This window comes from Osmia lignaria, chromosome 13 (assembly GCF_051020975.1).
Source record: "Osmia lignaria lignaria isolate PbOS001 chromosome 13, iyOsmLign1, whole genome shotgun sequence".
Taxonomy (NCBI): domain Eukaryota; kingdom Metazoa; phylum Arthropoda; class Insecta; order Hymenoptera; family Megachilidae; genus Osmia; species Osmia lignaria.
The window spans coordinates 4,312,257-4,335,783 of NC_135044.1; the positions used below are offsets into that span (position 1 = coordinate 4,312,257).

At 39.6% G+C, this 23,527-nt stretch overlaps 2 protein-coding genes across 4 annotated transcripts in view; one reads left to right on the forward strand and one right to left on the reverse strand.

Moving 5' to 3' along the window:
* LOC117602203 (uncharacterized) overlaps positions 1 to 23,485 on the forward strand; it is a 58,745-nt gene extending 35,260 nt beyond the window's left edge. Inside the window, exons 3-5 of the mRNA XM_034319925.2 lie at positions 13,649 to 13,672; positions 14,362 to 14,477; positions 16,441 to 23,485. Of these exons, the coding sequence (XP_034175816.2) occupies positions 13,649 to 13,672; positions 14,362 to 14,477; positions 16,441 to 16,650 (350 nt within the window). The 3' untranslated portion in view covers positions 16,651 to 23,485. The remainder of the gene's footprint in view (positions 1 to 13,648; positions 13,673 to 14,361; positions 14,478 to 16,440) is intronic.
* The window catches only part of LOC117602215 (caveolin-3), a 176,667-nt gene that overhangs the window by 47,733 nt on the left and 105,407 nt on the right, over positions 1 to 23,527 (reverse strand). The gene's annotated exons all lie outside the window — the stretch shown is intronic.

Below are 23,527 nucleotides of genomic sequence, written 5' to 3' on the forward strand. Positions count from 1 at the left end.
CATAAATGTTACCCAAAATAAAATGCGTATAGCGAGAGAGAGCGAGAGAGAGAGAGACAGAGTCGACCACCTGGCGAATTAAACGAATAAAACGAGCTCGTGTTTTCAAAAAATAAAAAAAATAATAATGAGAAAGTTGCTTTTCGTTTCTCGTCACCTCGAAAGGCCGTCGTCCGTCCCTGACCCTACTACCAAAGTGTGTTTTGCATTGCAGACTACCAGATGCGCAATGTTAACGTGAGATCGGTCAACTCTAAACGAAGGAAAACACCCTCCTCTTCCTGCTTGTGAGTCTCTCAGTTTCGGTGTTTCGTAAATAATTTTCCACCTAATGATAAACTACACTGTTCTCTAAACCAGATTATATATTGTTATTTATATTATGACGTATTGTTGTAATGGATCGATACGTACGTTGACCTTTGACCTTGCCTTTATATATATATACATATATATATTCTCTCTATACGTTACATACATATCTTGTTATATATACACAGACATTCTTGTGTATGATACATGATACATATTACATACACAGGCTGTCCCATTTCAATCCATCCATGGTAATATACAGTTCCATGTAGGAATGCAGATGCATTAATCGTTTAATGGAATTGTACATTTTCCTCGCATAAATAGGTTCTTTACAATGTTTTGTATAAGAAGGTATTAGGATTTTTCTTATATTATATTTTAATACCTTTGTATGCAGAATATTTCGAAGAATCGATCTATGTATTGATTTCATGGATAGATCAAAATGGAACGTTTCAAATAATTGACAAATTACGTGGCCGATTCGCGCGAAAATTTGTGGAAATTTTGAAATCAGTTAGAAATATCGAACAGAGAAATCTTCTTCGTAGAGATCGATCGTTTTTCGATGATAATTATGAATAAAAAATAGCTATAATTCGAGGGTTAATTGTAGAAATGAAGATTCTCGGTTGAGTCCGAAGAAGATCGATCGAATACTCGAAGAAAGTATTCTCCGTTTTTCGAAGTTTCGATCTTGCCAGAAAAATGTTCACCAAGATTCGCGGGTACCGGAAACGCAGCGATACCGTACGCCTTTTTCTACTTTTCGTTCGCTCCCTCGATATATTGATTTTCAAATTCGACCAACGATGGATCGATTATTTTCATTTGGCGACCAAAGCTCAACTCGCAGGCTTCTTCTTCTTCTTTTCAAACCCCCCACCCACGTATCCCTGGTAATTTCTTTCTCTTTCGTTTTGTCCCAACGGAAATCCATGCAGTCGCCGTTCCATCGAATTATACAATCGATCTTACAACTCGATTCACAACTATCGATCGCGACTCGTGCAGCTCTCGTTCCTTTTCAACCGATTCGATGAATCCTCGAGGATGGAACTTAAATCTCATTATTGTTTCGTTCGAATCGAGACAATACCATACACGAGTGCTCGAAATTGAAGGAAATAAAGTAGAAAATGTCCGATACATCCTTTACTATTTAATTCCAGAAATCCTGTAGCGAGATCTGCACGATTGTTTAACTCTCGATGAAAGCAACAATTAAAAATTGTTCGCAGAACAATTCTTCGAAGAGTCAGTCCACGAAGACGGTCACAGCGCGGTTCGTCGTCGTTTTTATTTCATTTATTTTTTATTATCTCAGTTTGTTTTTTAAACGAGCGTCGATTTTGTTATGCAAGGAGAACGGCACAAGTTTGGTTGGCTGGTTTTCAAGAGGAAGACGAGGAGATAAGCGTCGTCGAACGTCGCAGACGTACGCTGCGAAGTTCGTTCGAGCGGAACCTTTTCGTCTCCTCTGTCGATGGCAAGGATCTCGCGAATCGGTCGCGCACGAAGCAACGGGATGTCCTGCGATTGTAGGCCTCGGTCGCAGGACATCTTCGCTTCGGCGCGTCCCGACGCCCGCTCCTTGACGTCGACCCCTTAAGCTATTCGACTCTAGCGCGAAATCGACGCTTTTCTTCTCGTTCGTAGACCTTCTTTTCTTTTTCACAAACTTGCAAATTTTCATGATTTTTCAATTAGACTTTGCGAAATGAATTTTTCTATTTGTTTTTGAATTGATATATTTTGAAACGAACTTCTGGATGGTTTCTAATCATATTTTTCTCTGTTTTTCAAACTATTGTTTCTTCGGTCTTTTTTTAAGTTCCTGATCTGTTTACGTCGATCGAATGAATTTTATAAAAAGTTCGAAAAAAGAGACCAATTGTTCTCAAAACGTTTTATTTTCATCAAATTCTTGTTTAACTTTCCACGCTGATTGAAATTACAAAAAAAGTCTCAGCGAGGCGGTTCCTTTTATTCTCGGGGCATAACTTCAAAACCGCACTTCGCGAACTTATAGATCAGTTTAAGAATTCGAGCAACGTTTCTACCATCTCGAATTGCCAAACAGCCGTTCGAGTTACCTTAGAATTCTCTACTTTTTCAATTTTCATTCGATCGTCGAACTTTTCTTACACGGCGACACTGTGTTTCAATTTTACGACAAGGTTGAATCTCTCCAAGAATTCTTAGGAAAGATCCATGAAAAAACCGCGCTGTCGTGGAAGCAAAGATTAACCTTCGTGCATCGCTCGGGATGAATTTCCCGATGGAAATTGCTAAAATTCGAGCTACGACTGCATCCGTTTTAACCCTACACTTCCGTTCGTTTCCTTCGTTTTGCCAAATCGCGAACAGTATCCACGGAACACGAAACAATGACAATCACAAAACAGTACGAATAATTCCCATGCACGTTCGCTGTACCTGTATGAACCGTAATATTATTTCCAATCTCCGTGACTGTGACCTCTGTACACACACACACCCACATATACATGACACCCAAAACACAAGAACACGAAAGTCACGTGCCTGTACAAGGTATTTTGCTGCTGCTTCTTTGAACGTAAGCTTTAGATTGAACGAAAGAACACCCAAAGACAAACACATACACACAGAGAGACACACGTACAGTGGTTGAACACAGCGACACGATCGAACAGATGGGGAAGAAAAAGAGAAATAGAAGCGCACGACCGAGCTGTATACGCCATTCCATTCCCACGTATGTATGTATGTATATATACACACACTCATGAAAGAAAAAAGAAAAAGAGAAAGAGCAAAAAGAGAGAGAGAGGGAAAGAGGGAGAGAGAACAAGAATAAATTAAAAAAATAAAAAAAAAAAAATAAAAAAAGTACAAAGCCTGACAAGTGACACGTACGGAGGCATTTTATTGAGAAGCCGCTTCGAGTCGCGATGCGTTGTCGAGGTGATAATGCGAAAAGACCAGCGGAAGAAAAGCGTTCAATGTTAAATGTGTATCGAAAAGAAAAAGGAGAACGAGAGACAGGATAGAAAAGATACGATGATAAAGATGTACAAAGAGAGAGGGAAACACGTGACACGACACTTTTTTTGAGGCTGTTGAAATCGTTGAACGAAACGGGGCAGGAAAAGGTGCTCGAGGAAAATGGAAGATATTTTCTTTCTTTATTTAGAAAATTCAAGTTTGTTTATTTGGATCTCTTGAATGGATACGACGGATATGAGGTTTTTTTTTTTAAGTATGGATAAGTGAAAGATTGGAGTTAAGTTATATTTAACTTGCAAATTCAATTTGATTTTTCATTTATTTCCCTCGCTGCAGAGAAAATTTCAAATTGCCCAAGAATCACGAGAGGTCGCGATCGATTGATCTCGCGGCGTTAAAATGCCCTCCGACCTTGACCCCGTTAAGACCAAAATGGAGGACAGATTCTTTCCTCGAGCCGTTTCCTGTTTCACGCGATTTCCTTACCGCATCGTGCTCGACAAATCCAAGAACGTGGCTGTACTATAGGGGACTTGTCAAATTCTTCGTTGTAAGTTTTTCATAAGTTCCGAGAAGAATAATGGAAGGAGCTCGATGCAGTTCGACGAGGCCTCGTCTGTTTTACAGGGTGTTGCGAATAAAACCCACCCCATCGTTTTTATTTTAAATCGTTATATAATTGTTCGAATCGAAGTTCTTTTAATTTATCGATAAATACTGCATTGTATTATTGTCGAATGAAATTGTTAGAGGGTGTTTCGCGATTCGGGTAGGTTTTATATATGTCACCCTGTATAATTGACTTCGAACATTACCTCCGACTCGAGGGACGAACGATCGACCAGCGTGAACGTTTTAACGGAGTTCTTGCACGCGAAAAAGTACGCCAATGACCCAGAAAATAGTATGCATATGTACAGGCTGTTTCATCAACCCTTTTGCATTTACATTTTATTTAACCGACTGATTATTAATCAAGAAAAGAAAAAAGATTCTGAGTACTTTCACTTTTGACAATCTTTCTGGGAGTAAGAGGGAAACGATAGACATGTCTGACTATATACAGATCCATACTACTTACGTTCTCTCAGTCTAGCTCAAAAATACAAATATTTTCAAATCTTTCGTGAACAGTTTATCCAAATTGTTAGAAAATACTCTTTGAAAGAAATTTCTAAAACTACTTTGCAAATGTTCAAATCTTCGAATGGGAAATTTGTTACAAGAAAGGGGGTGAGAACAAGATGTGCTTTCTCGTGTGCAAAGGAAAGCTAACCCTCTATATTTCGAATTTAGTATATTTTTGAATAAATAAATGAAGTTCGTTCGTTCACTTAGATCGGGGTACCGAAATCACTACCAAGTAGCCACACTCTAAATTCGAAACCAGTCGGCAATCGGCTAATAAAATTACACCCGACAAATTTGACAGGCGGATTAATTGAATTTAGGCTTGCCAGTGTTCGATCATCGTGTCAGGACACTCTCGACGTTCTATTTAAATCGTATTACCTATGATCTAAAAATTATTTTTCATAAATAAAACCTATATTCACGACTTTCTATGTTTAACTATTCACTATGAAAAAAAAATGAAATTTTAAATACAATAGGAAGTCGAGAATGTAGGATAGAAATAAAAATATTGAAAATTCATGAAAATGGAGAAAAGGGAGTCCTGAGACGAGACGAGCTGAACAAAAGGGTGGCGTTACGAGCAACGAAATTATTTTCGAACAGTCGCGGAGATAGGAATGGGGGTGGTTGGCCTTTCTTTCGCTAAGGGATACTGTCCCTTTCGAAATTCTGCACCCTCTTCGTGGTTTCGGTGAATTTGAGCGGACGTATTGTGCCTCGTCCTCGATGATGACACGTGTCACCCTCTCGACTACCACTTCGACGCACGAGCCACCCTTTTGGAAGCCACGTAGGCAAGGGGTTGCTTTTCTTTAACGCTTATATCTTCCGTTTTACCATAAAGACACCAGGTATCTCGAATTTTTCGTATTTTCAATTAAAAGAGAAATCTTGTTCGAATCGTCAACCCTTATTCTGCGACGGTAGTTCGTCGAAAGAATCGAGGCTAACGAACGCGGTTACGATAGTCTTGTTTTTATTTTTGTGTGTCTAGTTAAAATGAAAGATACGAGTGTCTCGTTCGATCGTCGATGCGTTTCGACTCGAGATCCACGACGTTGAGAATCGTCGATAATACTTGTGCCACTTTTTCCACCCTTTCACGGGGGTGGCACACTTGTTTTCCTGACTTTCGCCGCTACTTTTCGAGTCACAGATGAAAGTATAATAAAAAGTATTAAAGTAACGCATGTACGTAACGCTGGTCGTCAAAATGTTAAAATGCTTTCGAAACTCCCCTTGCCGACGTGTCGAGCCCGTACACCACCGACAACAGTGAGAGTTCCAAATAAAAAAGGAAACTGAAAATTATTATAATATCGAGAGGAGAATCGAAGGAAAATAAGAGAAAAATCGAGGCAAGATAATGAACGGAATACTGAGAAAAAAAAGGAAAGAAAGAGAATGACGTAGGAAGAGAACGAGAGATTAAAGCAAAAAGAGGGGGGATGATAGAAATGAAGAGACAAATTTCTCAATAAAACGCCACCGGGCTATCTCGAGTCTCTTATGTATACATATATATGTACAGTAGAATATTGCATGGCCAACAAATATATATATTCTATATATATATTATTATCATTCTATATTGTAATTTGTAATATCGAGTTTGAACGTTAACAAGATTAATTTCCCCTCCGTTCTGCGTCTTCGAGTCTGTTCTCAAAACGCAAAAGCAAAACCTCAAAAAGGTAGTGAAAAATCTGGTGCGAGATCGTTTTTCTCAAGGTGCTGGGTAAAAATGATTTATTCGTAGAACTTCACAGGTGTAAGATTGCAAAATTGATTATCGTTAAATTTCCCAGCATCGAAACGGTAAATACGTAAGAAAAATCTCGCCACGTGGGTCATACATAGGGTGTCCAGGGATTCTCTGTTTCAAACTGCCGAGAACACGAAGGACACCCTAGTAACACGGCGATCCTTTCGTTCGAAAGAAAGAAAAAAAAAATATTTCCACGACGACAGACGAAAGTTTGCTTGCTTGCTTGCTTGCTGAACTCCTGTTAGGCGCGGAAACGGGGACGAGGTGCAGGCCCGGCCTCGTTTCCGGTGCCCCACCAAACCAAACCCCCAACCCCCAAACCCTCTCTGTCTCTCGCGTCTTTGTCCTTAGAATACGACACGAAGACGTACACGGGGAAAAAAGAAATCAGAGTGATGTTTTGTTTTTCTTCTTCTTTTAGAAGACCCGTCACATCCCGGAAGTCGGCGAAATCTTGTCGAAATTGCAGAAATCGACACACGAGGTACTATCAAGATTTTCAATTGGTCACTGAAGGATAATCATTTCCCTCGTACTTTAAGTTACCGATTGATACATTAAAAGTATTATTTTCTAATACTTTCACGACAGATTTTCATCAATATTTACACGATGACATATCACAAATTCTTTCAAAGCGTAATAATTAGATAGAAGCAGTGACCAATGGATCGACATGTTACGCGAAAGTTTCGCCGACTTCCGGTCTCGAATGCTGTCTTTATTGACCGCGAGCATTTTGCTGCGAGCCGATCATCCCCCGCCAGATAAATCCCAATATTAGAAATCCAGCGTAACAAAGAGACACCCTTCTTTTCTAGATACGTATACAGATATAAATATAAAAATTATTTAACGAATATTTATATTTGTATATTATGTATTATCTTAGCTGTTAATTTGAGGTCCTTGCGCAGGTAGTGTTTGCCCCCCTCGCCCTTACTAAAACCAGATACCAGTATTGTTAGTCGATACCCTGTAAGACAAAGCATGAATGTTCAGTGCCCGTTGGAAAGAAGTCGCACATTTACAAGCGTAAGCCACACGCGTGACACTCGACGCGTTCGACCCGACCTGTCCTCGCGCTCCGACGCCAGTCGATATCGTGTTTCAACTGTGAACGATAATCCTGTTCCACCTTGTCGAGCAAACATCGCGATCAACCTTTTCGTTATACGCATTCGATGTAATTGCTTTTTAACTTGTTTCACGGTTCGATAATTATATTATTGAGAAAATGTCATTTTCCCGCCATCGAAACTCGTTTACCGTTTTTTTTTTTTTTTTCGTTAATTCAGTTTAGAGAAACGCATCGAGAGTCACGCTGGATCAAAAACATCAAGGGTACACGAAACAACGATTCGAAACGATCGTCTCGTAGGTGACTTCCGCTTCCCATGAAATCGTCTCGAACGCGATTCGCAACGAAAGATTGCTCGTCAACGACAGAGTGCTGTGACAGAGACCCGATTGGTCGAACGGAGAAGAAAATTCAACGCTCGATCGCTCGATTTTACCGTTTCCCGAGAAACGATCGAGGAAAGTGGTTGAAATCGAGCGCAATCTCGAACTTCGAACCGCTAGGATTTATCAAAGTAACTATGCTTCACGTTTCGAGGAACTACGAGAGTGTGTTTGCTCCAACGACGTCCAATATAATTTCTGTTTATCTTTTCGTTCCTTTTATTTGTTCCAGAAGAAAGAGCTCTCTCTTTTTTTTGTTTAGAAATGCTCGTTCGCTTTGCTTTCTCGAAATTGAATCGTAACGCTGCCACGATTGAACGTTCAATCGATAACGAGTCTGATGAAAATTGTCAATCATTCTCTCTTTTGTCTGCTAATTAAATCAAGGATTTCGTTAATTAGCTGAAAAATTGATCAGTAACAGTGAATGGGAGAAGAGAAATAGAAAAAAAAAAAGAACACGGAATATCCGGTCTCGATCGTGAATAAAGAGGATCGAATGTCACGTGTGACTAGCGATCGCTGGACGAAACTGAAGAAGTTTCCTTCCGGTTTCCGGCCGAGCACTCATCGAAGCATGTACGATGTCTGACCATTGATTTATTTAGTTATCATCGAGAAGATAGACTTGGATTATAATTAATTAGCGGCTCAAACAATTAGGAAGTGTATGTCGTTAGGAAAAAATTAATTCGAAGGCATAGTATCATTATTTTTGTAGATTTTCTATTTCGTGTTCAGGTAGTTGGATGGCTCCTTCGATCGAAAAGGGTAGTTTTCAAAAGATAATTATTGATTTGAGGAGAAATGATGTTATTGAAGGAAGAAAAAAAGAAGAAGCGATGTTGGCGTCAGAGCAATAAACAATAAAATCGAATCGCCTCGTAAATCTGTGCAAGGCGAAAAAAATGTAGGGCCTGTGGGGGTGCTATCGGAATGCGAGCCTATCAGGCGAAAAATGGTGGAGAGACCTGACAGGGAGGTTCCATCCCTACACCCACCACTTGCATTCATCTCTATAGAACATATTTCGTAAAGGTGAAAGGGTACGTCCAGGACGGACAGTAGTGGGATTAAATACACATTAATTTCGAAGAAAAGTCTAAAGACTGGATCAGGCAGAGGAAAAGATTATGAAAATCCAGTGAATCTGCAGAAGGAAGAAATGAATTTTCAAAGGAAAATATGGTGGAAACGAAACATGGAAAAGGATATTGAAATTTGCAGGAAAGAAAAGATTAATTAGGGCTCACGTTTTGTGATACGAGTTTTCATCTAATCCACAGAGAGATCTAATGTTGATGAGCTATATGAATCGATGATTATTATTAAAAATTCGAAGGGTAAAAAAAGGTATCCAGCGTTCAATCGCGGTTAGATAAATTTCGAAATCAAGATAATACACGCAACTGCGATGGGATGGATTAACGGAAATGAAGTGGAATTCAATTTCCGGGCAGCTGGAAATTTCTCTAAAAACGTCCAGATCGAGTTACAATTGTCCAGTTTGACACGTAAAATAAAACTATAAACTCGCAACGATTAAACCCTTAAATATTCCCTTCGTAACGAGATAGAAAAAAAAAAACTGAAGCCCAAAAAAGGAGGATGTACAATTCTAGATCAAGTATAGTGGTAAAAGGGTTGGCAAAGTTTGTTTTACGACGATTACCTTGTGGAAATCATCAGTTCGCAAGGCTTCTTCGCGAAAATGGATCGGAAAGAAAGTCGGAATCGTAAGAATCTTCAAAGAACGCAGCCGGTGTGTTCTCGATAGTGAAACAGAAGGACAGAAGGGATGGAGAAGGTCGAAGAGCATTGTATCGGTATCACGTGGCCCATGCAAATGCGCGGCTGTCTTCTCTGCGTGTATTATTTTATTATATAGCAGAAAGCTATTGGGTTCACGTGACGCCAAGCTGCTTCCCCGAAACGCAATCATTCTTGAGTTATACGAAGAGGGTGGCGGCTGCGACGGAACACGAGCCGTGTCCACCGGATCCGCCTATATAAAGAAGACGTCTACGTGCCGGTTGCATCCCTGACAAACTTCCTTTTGATTGGTCCTCGCCATCGGTTACCGGCTGATCGTACGTGAATCCGATTCCCTTCATCGTTTAATGGAGTTTCGTGCTTTATGATGTCTCTTCTGTTTGCTGATGCGCTGACTCTGCCTTATCTCAATAGTCTGACTGGGGTTTAATATTTTTTCGATTGCGACTTCTGTAGGAAATCAATCCTGATTCGAAAAATTTGTAAGATCTCAGCATCTTATGTTGCACAATTACGATCAAACTTAATCTATAGAAGCAAGATGTTTCGACACACGGTTTCATCAAAGTCGAATTATTCAGTTTTGGTACATCGAGTGGATAGTAGAGGTTGGTTCGAGCATCTCGATACACGGTTCGATGAAATTTTTCCAGCCGACCTGATCCTCTCTCTCTGGGACGCTCGTCAAAGTGGTCTGACTGGCCGGCTTTTCAACGGCCAACACACAAAGTGGCGACGGCGGATTATTTTCCGAAAAGTTCCGCGGCATCGGCCACGTCAGAGATTTTCTACACGTTAGAAGAGAAAGAGATAGATAGAGAGAGAGAGCTCGTTAATGCTTTATCGTGCTGTGCGCCCGACTGGATTTGGCCCACTTAGCCGTTTCTGGAATCCTTCGATCGATCCACTCGTGACATCCGGTTCTTGCTTGCATCCATTTCCAGTTCTATTCGCGATGGATGCACAATGACGCCTGACACCACGTAACCGTTCCTCCAGTTGACAATTTTAACCTCCTTCTCTTTTCTCTTTGGCTACCGTCTTTTCTTGCTTCGAAGCCAACTGTCACCGATCTGTCCTCTCCTTTCGGCATTACCCATCTTTCGGTTGGAAATAGATTTTTCATAATCCAGGAAGTAAGAAACGATCGATTGACCATCGATGGAGAAAAGTAATAGAATCGGGTTACCGGTAATCAAGTTACCTTTCTTTTGTCAACTTCTGGATCGTAATTGTGAAATAATTTATATTCTTCAGAAGTGGTACACCTGGTCCATTAATAACCCCCTTAGGGATGCTCACACGTTTGAGTTTGTTTAGCGTTTCTTCAAGTTAACGCGTAACGAGTCTAATGCAATTGTAGTTTTTCTTATAATTAAATAAAAAGTTTCGTCCTGAAGTTGCTAATGGACTTATCGATAAGATTAATTAGCAAACTTAAATAAAAAATTCTATAAAATGGTTCACAGACTTTTGAATAAAAATAAAATCAAAAGATATTTTAAGGATGAAAGAGAAAAAGAAGGGTAAGAAGAGAGCATGCAATTGGTGAAAAAATCAAACGCGGATGTCTCGCTGCGATGTCCGCAAGTCGATCGAGGCCTCTCTCGATCCAAAAAACTCCCGAGGGTAATAATGAACGCGTCAATTTTTCGTCTCTGTCGGCTGTCCACCCCTTCGAGCCCACCCCCCTTAGCCGTTGCTCCCGATGTCCCTGTTCCCGGTGCCATTTTTTTCGCGAGCTTCCTTTCATTCGTTATCGGTCCGCTTGCTAATGGCACGCGATTGCCTTTTCAACCCCCTTCCACGCTCATCCCCATCTATATCTTTTTCTTTTGCCATTCTGGCATTCCATTTTCGAGGATCGACGGTCCATCGCGACTAACCGGAAGGTTTTCAACAGAAATTGGGATTCCTCGTCGATTAAGGGATGGATTTTGAGATCGTCCACTACGATGGCAGTTTAATCGAGATGTTAGTTTCAAAATTGAAGATTCTCGATAAGATAACGTATCGTAGCGTGTCTTTTTTTCAGTTTGCACATGGTTTTGTCATCGAAAGACGGAGGAATCGAGAAATCGTTGACTTTCTCTTCTCTAGGTTTCTTGTTTAGACAGAAATTATAGGAAAATTCGGGTAGGTGGCAGTTATAATGGGTTTTTTAATCGATCATACTGTGTCATCGATAGATAGAGGCTTTGGATGAGGGAAAAGATCCAGGGGATGACTATGAAATTAGAAAAAGAAAATGTTGGCAAATTTTCCGGCGCATTTCTAAGCGTTAATTCGCAACACATTCGATCGCGATGATTTTCTTCGAGCAGACAAGATTCATTTTGATCGTTTTTTAGTGGTCGTGGGACCGATTCGATTCTGTCGGTCGAAAGGGTGGCCTATTATCCAGAGAAATTCGAACGATTTTCAAGCTTTCGAACGAGGACTGATCGAGACTCGGACAAAGGGAAAATTGACGAGTTATTTAATCTAATATCGGCCGGTCGATCGGAATTCGTGCCCGGGGAAACGATGTACGCGTGTAAACGTTATTTCTCCCATTCTCGATTCTTTTCTTCTTTCGCCAATATATTTTTATTCTCTTTCTATCCCTCTTCCCCACACCTCTCTTTGATGGTGCAATTATGCGCCATAACGTCGCAAAGAGCAGCGATTACGTGGCAATTTCGAGATAATATTCGACGCTCGATCGATCGACTGCGAAGCATTCGAATCGACAGACTGATTGTTTCACACGGACAATTTATTATACCGAATTAATATTTTGAGAGTCTTTGAAACGTGAAGGAAGTCGAGTGAAAAAATAGAAAAGGAAAATTGACCGGTGGAATGGTTAATTGCAGAGCAAGTTCGAAACTCTTGTGAATTGGCTGTTTCTTAATTGGAACCTTGACACGTTTCACGATTTGAGTATTGGAACTTTCCTAATTGGGTAATCGGGAAATTGAAGATTTTATAATTAGATAGAAGAAAAGTCAGGGAATTGGTAACTCGAGAATTTCCCAATTAGGAAACTCGGATTTTCCTACTTATAGAGTTAGAAACTGAACAGTTTGCTAATTTGGAAAACGAACATTGGCTATTTAGAGGCTTAGAAAGTCAGAAGATTAGTGGAAACTTGTGGAAATTGGAAACTTGAGAGTTTCGCAATTAGGAAACTGCTATTTTCCTATCTCCATGATTAAAACGTTTAATAGTTTCCTAATTTGAAACACGAGCGTTATCACAATTTCAAACTGTATACTTTCTCGATCGGGAAAGTAACGTTTGGAAAATTTCCTAAAATTTCCATAAATCAATCTTTATGTCACACGATAGAAATTCATCGCTGATCAAACTAATGATAATTCATTTGGAGTTCGAGTCCGCGTCGGTGCAAAAATTCTTTTTTCCTTATACGTGGCAAAAAAATCAGCTCTCTGTCTCGTCGTTTTGGAAACGGGCCAATGAGAAACGAGGAGAAAAAAAAGTGGAGGCCGGGTGAAAGAGAAAAAAAAAGCGTATGCTCGACGAGACGTAATACCACTCAGATTCGAAACAAGCCACACAACTATCATCATCATCATCATCATCATCAGTCACTCGGAACACGAAACGAGAACCACAATGGGAACTCAATTCGCTTTTCCAAAGAAAATGCATCTCTCTTGACGCTCTTGCATCGTCTCACACCATGTAAACACAACAGTATACATAAACACGTGTTACCCCTTGATGCCCATTTTGTTGGTACCCTTTTTTCTTTAGTGATATGTTTATCAGTTGTAGAGATATCCCGTGGTATGCAAGCGAACCCCTGTTTTTATTATACCTGACTTGTTGTACGTGTTTATTACATTATTATATATATATTTACCCTTTGAATATATTTCAGTGTGTATTATATCTGTAAGTCGAGACACATATAATTGTTTTTGTTTGGCTGCAATTACCAAGAAAAGTGTAATTATTTTGCAGCTAGCAAAAACAGACAGACAAAAACAATAATAACAATCAAACAAATGAGACACGCTTGATAACAGTAAAACGTAGAAAACATACATGTATTACACTCGACTGAAAAAAAAAAAAAAAAAAAAAAATTAAAAAGACGACCCTTGAAGGAATTGAGATAATTAAAAGGGTCGTCAAAATGAACGAGTTCGTCGTTGATTCATATTTGTCTTTTTTTTCTGCTTTCAGCTGCACAGATTCCACAACGCGGAAGTAAGTACGATCAATTTATCTTGAGAATAATACTGTCTATTTTCCTTTGCTTTCGAAGTTAGCTTTTGGGTTATTTTAACATTTCGTTGCCGGAGACCGATACGCTGATAATTTGATCTTTGAAATTTTTTTAACAAATATAGTCTACGCGTCCCGTCGGCGAAGTGTTAATTGAAACGACTCACGAAAAGAAACATCCCCTTTTTCTACTTCTTCTTCTTTGCACTTGAGAATCAGATACTTCACGGGGGCTACTTTGAATCGCGTCGAGACGCCTTTCTTTCGCTAATTACCAATTAGTTCGCACCCTTTCGGAATGAAACACTCTTTGCGGGGCACAATCTTTGCGTGGATCTCAGATCGCGGGGGGCCTTTTCGTGTTCGACCCTTCAACAATTGTTTTACAATCGCGTTGAAAAATTCCTTAGTCACGATTCTATTTAATAGTTTCACCTCAAGTTCTTACCTTCACCCTTTATTCTTTATGCTTATACACTTTATTATTTCATTTTTATGTTAATAAAAATTGTAGAGGGTGGCGCGTATCGAACACGAAACGTAATACCAAATGTAGTTATTAAATTGCGTTTTACGGTTGAGATTGGCACCATCCTGCAATATCCCTGGCTCTTTCTTTTTTATCTTTTTTTTCGTGGAATAAATGGATTAAAAGACCGTTTGAATTTTAGCATGCAAGAGGAAAGACGAGATGGCGAACCAGGCAGAACACCAACAGCCCGCCCCCAAGAAACCGCGGCTGGTTTTCACAGACCTTCAGCGCCGTACTCTACAGGCTATTTTTAAAGTAAGTCTTGTATAACTTAACTTTACGTTTTGATCGATACCGGCCGCCTCTTCGCCACGTCGTGCCCTGAATGTCCCGATTGCTCCGGGGAAAAGGATGCTCAAAGACACTGGCTAACCCGGAAAATTCATCCCCTTCGTTCGTCAAACACGGACCATCCTTCGCCTCGTCTATGGTGTTTCCTTTATTTGCTTTTAAAACACTACTATTAAGCTTTTTACTCATGGTTCGATTCTTTTCAAAATTATTAGTCCTATTATTTTTCCACTTCACCAACGAAAGAGAAAATTTCTTACTTTTAGTTTGCTGATTTTTCCAACTTTCTCCTCGGTTCGTGTTTTGTCCGCGTTAATGAAGACGCTCTCAACGAATTCTCGTTTAACAAAATTACCAACGTTCCGATTAAATTACCTCGACATAGATCGCGTGCGTTCCATCGATGCACCATAATAACCGGTGCAACCCCTTCGAGTGGTTCCGTTTCGTCGCAAAACAACCCACCCCCCGGATCGCGAGGAAAATGAATCGACGATTCGCGATAACAGGATTAACCGTAAACTAACGTGGACGTTTGCGCGGAGAGGGATGAAAAAAGGGAAAAGCGAGTAGAAGCGTATTCGTCTGTTCTCTGGAAGTATGCCAAATAGTTTGCGAATTGACCTTAGCCCAGTTAACGCCATCCGCTCGATCTTTCTCGCATTCCGCTTCCATTTTCCCCAACGATTATTCGAACTTCAAAGTTTCATCGATCTTATAGGTACTTTACGAAAATCGTCCTTTCCTCGACGAACTAACTATCGAATCTCTAAGGTTAATAAAAGTCGAAGAAAATAACGCAAAGGATTTTTCTTCGTTTCTGAGATGCTCAATGACACCCTTCACCCCGTCACGCGTATGCAATCCTCAACAAGCCCTCACAGTGGCTGTCAAGGAATAATCACGATCCTCGCGCCGATAGTGTCCTGTATTTCGAACAATTGATACGCTTCTATGTCTGTACGTCGAACAGAGGCGGCAACCTTCGTTTCGTTGCGTTACACGCGCTGAATTACAGCCAGGACAGGATATCAATACGCTCTCGGGGATCTTCAAATGTCACACTGCTGTCTTTTCCAGTTAGTAATTTAGCGAGTGAAAATAGTTTAACGCTTTTACCATCTATTCCCAGTATCGCTTGGTTCCTTCACTTTTACAATTTCCAAAATATTTCAAAATTTTTTCAAAACAGTACAAACGACAGTCTTCCATGTAACTATTATAAAAGGATCATTTGAAAAACCAACTATCATTCAACGAACCGTCATTTTTCTAATCGAAAACATGCCAAAGAAGCGACGGTGTTTATAAAACGTTGACCGAGTGTTTGTCGACGGGCAGGGGGCGGGTGAAAGGATTAATGGTTGCATTCTGTTGCACGCGTCCAGGTTGCATCGGTTCGTAATAATTGTTCCTTCGAGCAATCGATACCGTACGGCTCGCGTCCGTTATTGATCGACCTACGCCGGCTAAGAAACGTTGCGTAGGAAGAAAGCGTGCCAGTTGAAACGCTTACCGCATGTGAAGAAATTGTTTACCATTCTCTTTTATCCCTCCACCTTGTCCATCGTAAGCATCGTCAACGGGCACCGTTTTTCTTAACGTCGTTTCCGGTAACCGACAGCTTCGCTTTGAAGGTTATTAAGCTTGTCTCACAACGAGATAGACACAATAGAGGAAAAAGGAATTATAAATGGAGACGGTGTATGAATATTAATTTAACCGAGAGAACAGTGAATGTTTCTTTGTGGAAAATATTCCTTTTGTTGGAAACCTTTTCAAATCGTAATCGAATTCATACATATATTTAAAAGGTACTCGAGGGTTCTTAAATAGTATTGGTTTCAGATTTATTTGGTGTATCTAGGGAGTAACCTGTCACTCGTAATTAAAATAATTACTCACAGGTGATGACGATTTTTTCCAGGAGACCAAGAGGCCGTCGAAGGAGATGCAGGTGACAATCGCCAGGCAGTTGGGCCTGGAGCCGACGACGGTCGGCAACTTCTTCATGAACGCTCGACGTCGTTCCATGGACAAATGGAAGGACGAGGACCCGAAGACCGTGGCGGTCGAAGAGGGACAGCTATCGCCTACAATAGGTATCGGGCAACGGCAGCCAAGCGACGTTTTGTGACACACGTCCGACCACGAGGAGTACCACGACGAGTCACCCGAAGAAGATTTACCCTTCTCGTAAAGGATAATCCGATTATTGTACGGACGCGATTTCGTACCTTCGTCGATCGACGACGCACGCACACTGAACTGAGAACGTTGCTTTCCATCTAAGATGTAAATAAATACCGATCTCGCTCGCCTGAGGCTCGTTTCGAGGACGTGGTGGGGGGAGATTTTCGGTCCGATTTGAATCGGAATTTTATTTACGATATTGTTCGCTGTTTTCAACAACTAGTTCAACTATTACAGATAAATTAATGTATTATTTATCAATTGTTCGATATTATTAACGATCAAAGGACCAAAGGATTTTTATTTATTTTCACTAAACCGTATGATTTTGTTGTTTTATGTTTATCATTATATGTGAAATGTTTGAAACGTTAAAAATAAAAATAATTGGAAGCCTACAAGAAATGAAATTTTTAAACTGTGCGAATCAAAATTCACATTGAAAATTCGGAGAGATTTCTAAGATCTGCGACTAGGTAAAAATTTTGTAACTTTTTAAAAGATCCGCGGAATGCGAGGCAATGCAAGAACCATACGATGGTACAATTATCTTATATCCAGAGTTTAGAGCGTCGTTTGATAAGCACGGTCACTGTGATAATTTTTTAACGAAAGCAAAGGCTTATTCGTGAATATTGCAACGGTGCCTCGCTACGTCCTGCGAAACAACGTACCAGTTTCTTTCGACGTTGGAAAAGAAACTTTCGATTCCATCTGGTCGTCGAGGTTATCAAATGGAAAAAAAACTTAATTTGACAAACAAAAGCAATAAACGAAAACTACGTTCCAGGACAGGGAGGTTGAACATCTCGAAATCGTGTCCGAACAAATCGCACAGACCATCGATGTTTGATTTAAAAATATTCTATCTCAACCCTTGTAAACGTAACTCGAATAATGTTTCGAGTGAACAATCAATCCAAAAGTTCTCCGGTAACTTGGTGCCATAATTTGCCATATTAGAATAAGATTTTCAATCGTCTTCTAGTCCACGCGTGTCACGGTGGCTCTTCAAGAACCACCCCTCTTTCTTATCTAGTCAAAATTGCGAGTGACACGCATCGGGTTCTTTGGAAGAACTTTCTGATAAATAAAATTGAAACGTTGCACAAAATGAACAAAATTAAATATAAAAAGTACAAGGATTTTATAAAATTAAATATACCAAAGAATATTTCAAAGAGTCGTTCGAATACCATGTAGATAATTCTAAGTGCCATATTTTAAAAAACCAGCCCTTAACGATCTGATCAGGCTTTTAATAAATGCAACGACGTCCATTTTAAACACTTTCCAAAGAACTTCAATAAAAAAAAAAGAAAAGAAGAAATTTATAGGCAGAGGGTAAAAGAGAGAACTAAAAGTAAGGGTGTTGAGGGTCAAACAAATTCTCGTGAAACATCGATGGTCCAAAACTAAGGGTGTATTTAACTCGTCGTATCCTCGTTGGTCGTTAACCCAGAAAAAAAAAGAAACCGTTTAGAAAACTGAACAAGGACGCGAAAAAAAGAACAACTTCGTTTCTTAAACACACACGTTACACAGATAAATCTACACACACACACATAACACTACACCACACAAAGAGGAAACAAAGAGGCATCGTGTCGAGGGTGCACGTGCCAAGTGATATATTATATTCTACGTATGTAAACGAACATTGTATATCAGAGTGGACGTTGGTTTGCGCGAATCAAAGCTGAAGAGGACTAAGAAAAATGGTGTGCGCAGAACGGATGTTCGTTCGCGAGAATCAGTGGTTTCCGGTGTTCGAGCGAACGAAGAGGATCGAATATGGTATGCGTGAGGGCGAGTGAAAAAACGGAATTGAGTATTATTCGAATAAATTTGTATATTGATAAGGGGGTTCAGGAAATTACGAGCCTTAAGGGGTCGATAATTGGACTTTTCAAATTTCAAGAGAGGTAAAAGTCGAAAGACAACGAAAATATTAATCTTTTTTTTCTCACAGTGAATTAAATATAATTCTAAAAATTCTAATAAACGTCCCGAATTCAGTTTTCAATATCTATCTATTTGCAAACTTTCAAGATCTAGACTTGGCTCGTAATTTAAAGTACACCCTTGATATTTAGATAATTATTCTAAAATTATTCGCTGCATCGAATAAGCTTTTATCCGAATAAAAGATTACTCATTATCAGCGAATAAGTTACTCTTATTCGAATAATGACCAACTCTGTGAAACAAAAGGTACGTGAGAAAGAGAATAAATGAGAGGATTTTAGCGAACCGCACTCGATATATCGTACCGCAATTGTGCTGTGCTATTGTACATATTAAAAATGAAGAAAAGACGAAGAAGAAAGAGAGAGACTTTTAAGAATGAAGAGGAGAAGAACGAGCATGGTTATTCGAAGAGCAGGCTTCTTTTCGCGTTTCCCGCTTGCACGCGAGCCAATTTCCTTGGTGGAAAAAACGCCAGTTTTGCGTTCGATAGGGATATTATTTTTCCACCGTGATTTTGTTGGAATCGAGCAAGAGTAATGTTCCACCCCTTGCAATTTCTACCCTTATCGGTTATTGAGATTTATGGATGTTTAGAAAGATTTTAAGGGTTGTTCGTTGAGTTTGTGATAGACGTTCCTATAATATTGCTTATCCTTTTAATAAGTTCGAATAATATTTAACAGAAAATCTCCATAAATAGACGGAGTTGTTCAGTTGTTTCATACTAATTTATTTGACTTTGAAATTGGGGGTGGAATAAGTGGTTCCTGTTCGAGTTCAGCGTACAAACGATTCCGTACTAGTCGATGCTACATTCCTTCGTTGAAAACGTCCATATATAGCGAGCAGAAATGAAAGGAAAATGACAAACACTTTTAGATCTATTCTATTTAGACACAATTATCCCGCGTTCTTTCGGTTCCTCGCGCTCGACGTTCTGTTGTTTCCGTTATACTTCGACTTGGTCAGCATGCAACGAAACGAGAAAGAACAAAACCGATACATAGAACGGATAAAGAACGTTTAATTAAAAATAGAAAATGGGGGGGGGGGGTTAAGGTGTGGAGGAGGGTTGAAAGGCGGAAGCCAACACTCATCGTACCAAAAAATATGGAAAGAGAAAGAGGAAAAAATGAATAAGAAGAAAACGGAAGCGAGCGTCGCGGACGTCGATTTATAAGATCATATATAGTACAAAGTAAACATATATTATTGTAATAACGGTTTAAATTAAATATAAGAAAAGCGTCGCTGTTCCACGATTCGGGTTCGTTACGCGATGTGGTGATACGTGGACGAACGTTGGCGTGTGCGAGTTTTAATGGAGGTTGAAGTTCTCGAACAAAAGGGAGGTTGATGGTTTCGAGCGTCGAGTTTTTCATGGAAGTTTCCTCGTCCGTTGTTGGACACCAGATTACTATGTTACGACCTTTTCGAACGAGCCTTTCGACGGGATTAAGTCTAACGTTTGTCTATTGGAAATGCCGAAGGAACTTTGCTTGAACACTGCGAAGATTTTTGAAAATTCAGGCTGAGAAGATCTGTGGAGTGTTCGGGAGGAATACATATCGGTATGAAGTTTCAAAGATTTGAATTTGCGAAAGAAGATCAAACCAAAAATTATAAAACTTTACAACACAAATGATTAGAGGATTTAATCTAACGTTACTTGGAGTAAAAGTAAAGATTCAGAACTGAAACGAGTAAAACCAGCTTCCAAATACACAGAAAACAATATACAATTTCAATTGAAAGTCATTCTATTCAGTTTTCAAGATGGACCATCGTCGTTCAAGGAGAAAAGGAAAAATCTTCGCAGTGTTTTTTAAATATTTCGTAGAAACGGAATGGAGAAAGAATTGTCATTGTCAGAAACTGAAGATTCGACTCGAGGAGGGGAAATAGTGGTGAAAATCACGATAAAAAGGGTATGAAGGGACGCGATGAGGGAACTCTGTACGATAAACTTGTAAATATATGTTTAATTCTGCGCGCACGATTGTTATTATTATTATTATTATTATTATTATTATTACGAATAACATTGTCATCACCATTACCATTGTCACCTCCGTCGCTATTATTATTATTATTACAATTATTTATATTATTATTGCGATTTTTATCATTGTAACGAGAGATATAATTGATTATTATAGAAATATATACTGTAAAAGCGTTCTTTGTTGACACGAGAGGGTGAGAAATGGGTGCGATTAATTAGAGCAATTTCTTCGAAAGACTATTTACGAAATAGACCATCGATATCTGACGTATCGTTGATGAAACGTTAAAGGAAAGAAGAAAAATTCAAATTCCAAACGGGTGGGTTTCTTGGGGGGGATGGAAAAGATGGGGAACCGAAGGACACACACACACACGCTATGTTACACGCGCGAGCAAACAGAACCCGCTAAAACGTAAAGCAAGGACATAGTATATAATTATATATATACTATATAAATATATAAATATATAAATATGAATATAAATATAAATATAAATGAATGATATATTATATATATTATAAATATATAAATATATAAATATAATTGCCATTTTCTGGCATCAGGCGAAGGGTAGTTAGTCAGGGGATCCGGGCTAGGGGGTGGGGGGGTTGGTAATCTATTTAATATATGCGAAAAACCCCAGCGGTTTAAGGGGTTCGATCGTCGATCGATCCCGGAGTCGATCGATCGACGATTGTTGTTTCAACTAGCGTCGCCAGAATGCGCGCAAAAATTCAAAACAAATAAAACAGAGGGTTAATGAAGAAAAAAAAAAGAGCAGAAGTATTCGATGATCTATTTATGTAACACGTGCGATACCTCGTCTCGAATCGAAGGGTGACAGGTGGAAAACGACAAGATAGATTCAGAGATGAAGATAAACACGAGAAGAACAAACTAGAGGGTGAATTTTCATTTTCTCGACAAAGTGATTTCGCGCGTGACGAACGAAACCTTAAGCTGGTTAAGGGATGAACGAAGGGGGTATGTTCGAGACGTAGGCGAATGAACATATTATAAATATAAAATCTATAAATATATAAATAAATATATTAAATACAGAAAATAATAACGATAAGAGAGGAGTAAAAAAAAAAACAACCGTAGAGACTAAGAGAATCTATTTCGGGTCCGTGTGTGTATACGCGTTTTTTTATATTGCAACGACGCGAGTTGCCCGCGCGAGTTTTAAATCGATAGAAACGAAACAAAAATTTGGAATCGCGGAAGGTATTGTGGGGTGTTTAAGAGAGGGCCAAGTGTAACCGTGAAAGGTTTTAGGTCTTTGACGAGGGTGGTCGATGGACGTTGAACGAATGTTATCGTGTAGCACGTGTATGTGGGAAGGGTGATTTAGCAGGGGGTTGCTTTTTGCTCTCGATTCGATTACTCATTTTCGTTGACCGATGTTTGTTTCTTTCCTTTGTCATGATTTCGTTCAACTCATTGTCAAACACTCAAAATTTAAATTGATGTACTTACACTTCTTATTTTTATTCAAATAAACCTCAGTGTTAGAGACATTTAACTCATAAATAATTACAAACAACACAAGCTCCTCGTTTCATTCATACACAATTCACTCTGTATTCTATTCAACCACAGGCAATTTGCAATTCTTAAAATTTCAATCATAAAACTGAAAATACAGCGTTACCCTCTGAATAAGAATAATTAAATTCTTCAAATCTTCACAACTGAGTGGGGACAAAATCGCAGAGCAAAGACCCCCGACCCCCGGGGATGCAGCGTCGATAGCCCGAGGTCTGCTAATCGACCTTACACTAAAAACAATCCGTCAATCGGGTCCAAGTGATCTTGAAACGAAATATCAAGCGGAATAAGCAATGGAACAGCAACGCGCGTGCGGGGGTGGTTTAGAGAAGAATCGAAGGACGGTAGAAGAACAAGCGAACGGTTCGTACGACAATAAGGTATCGATTAGTTAATCAGAGATGAAATAATGTAAAATACAAGTGCAAAAGCAAGTATACATTATTATATTTATTATAATACGAGGAGGGTAGTGATCGTGACGGCATCCATTGATGTTTATGTAAACGCGATGTGAAAAACCGACACTGAACGAAAGGTGTTCTCTCTTTCGAAACGGCAAACAGGATAAAGAAAGAGGGAGAGAGAGTGAGAGAAAAAGATGGATTTTCACGTGAAAGAAAGGCTCCTTTTTAGAATTTAAAGAGAAAACGCGAGTTGCTGCGCTTCGTAGAAACGCGCGAGAGTGGAAACGAGCGTAAACGGAGATGCGATTTTCGCGTGAAAATGATGGAGAAAAATAAAATGAATTGAAGGGTTCAGCTGGAACGAGCGGATCGAGAAAACGAATTCGATCCCTCGGTTTAGCGGCGTCGTTTCCTTTTTAATTCCTCTCGCTGAACCGAAGAGGACGAACCGGAGATCGATCGATCGATCTTCGCGTGGACATACCAAAGGATCATAGATTAAACGCGAGTAAAGAAGAAATAAAGAAGCATTATTTATTGTTTACACTTACGTATTCATTAGTGAATGACACACAGATACTAAAGAAACAGACGTACACACAGAGAGACACTCAAAGTATGAATGAAAGAGCGAGAGAAAGAGAGCTGTGTCGTTGTTTTCGCGAGAGATAAAGCGTGATGAGGGAGGGAGAGAATGATTCGAGCGAATGAGAGAGACAATTGTGAACGTTCGAATCGAGATATCCCTATCGAGATGTATCGATCGTTCGAGAGATCGACGAGTGGCTAGTTTTTTCTTGTAAGTGACCAGTTTGTTAGCGTCCGCTCGTCGATCGATCGATCAACGATCGATCTTCGAAGAGCTTCAAATTCAACGCGA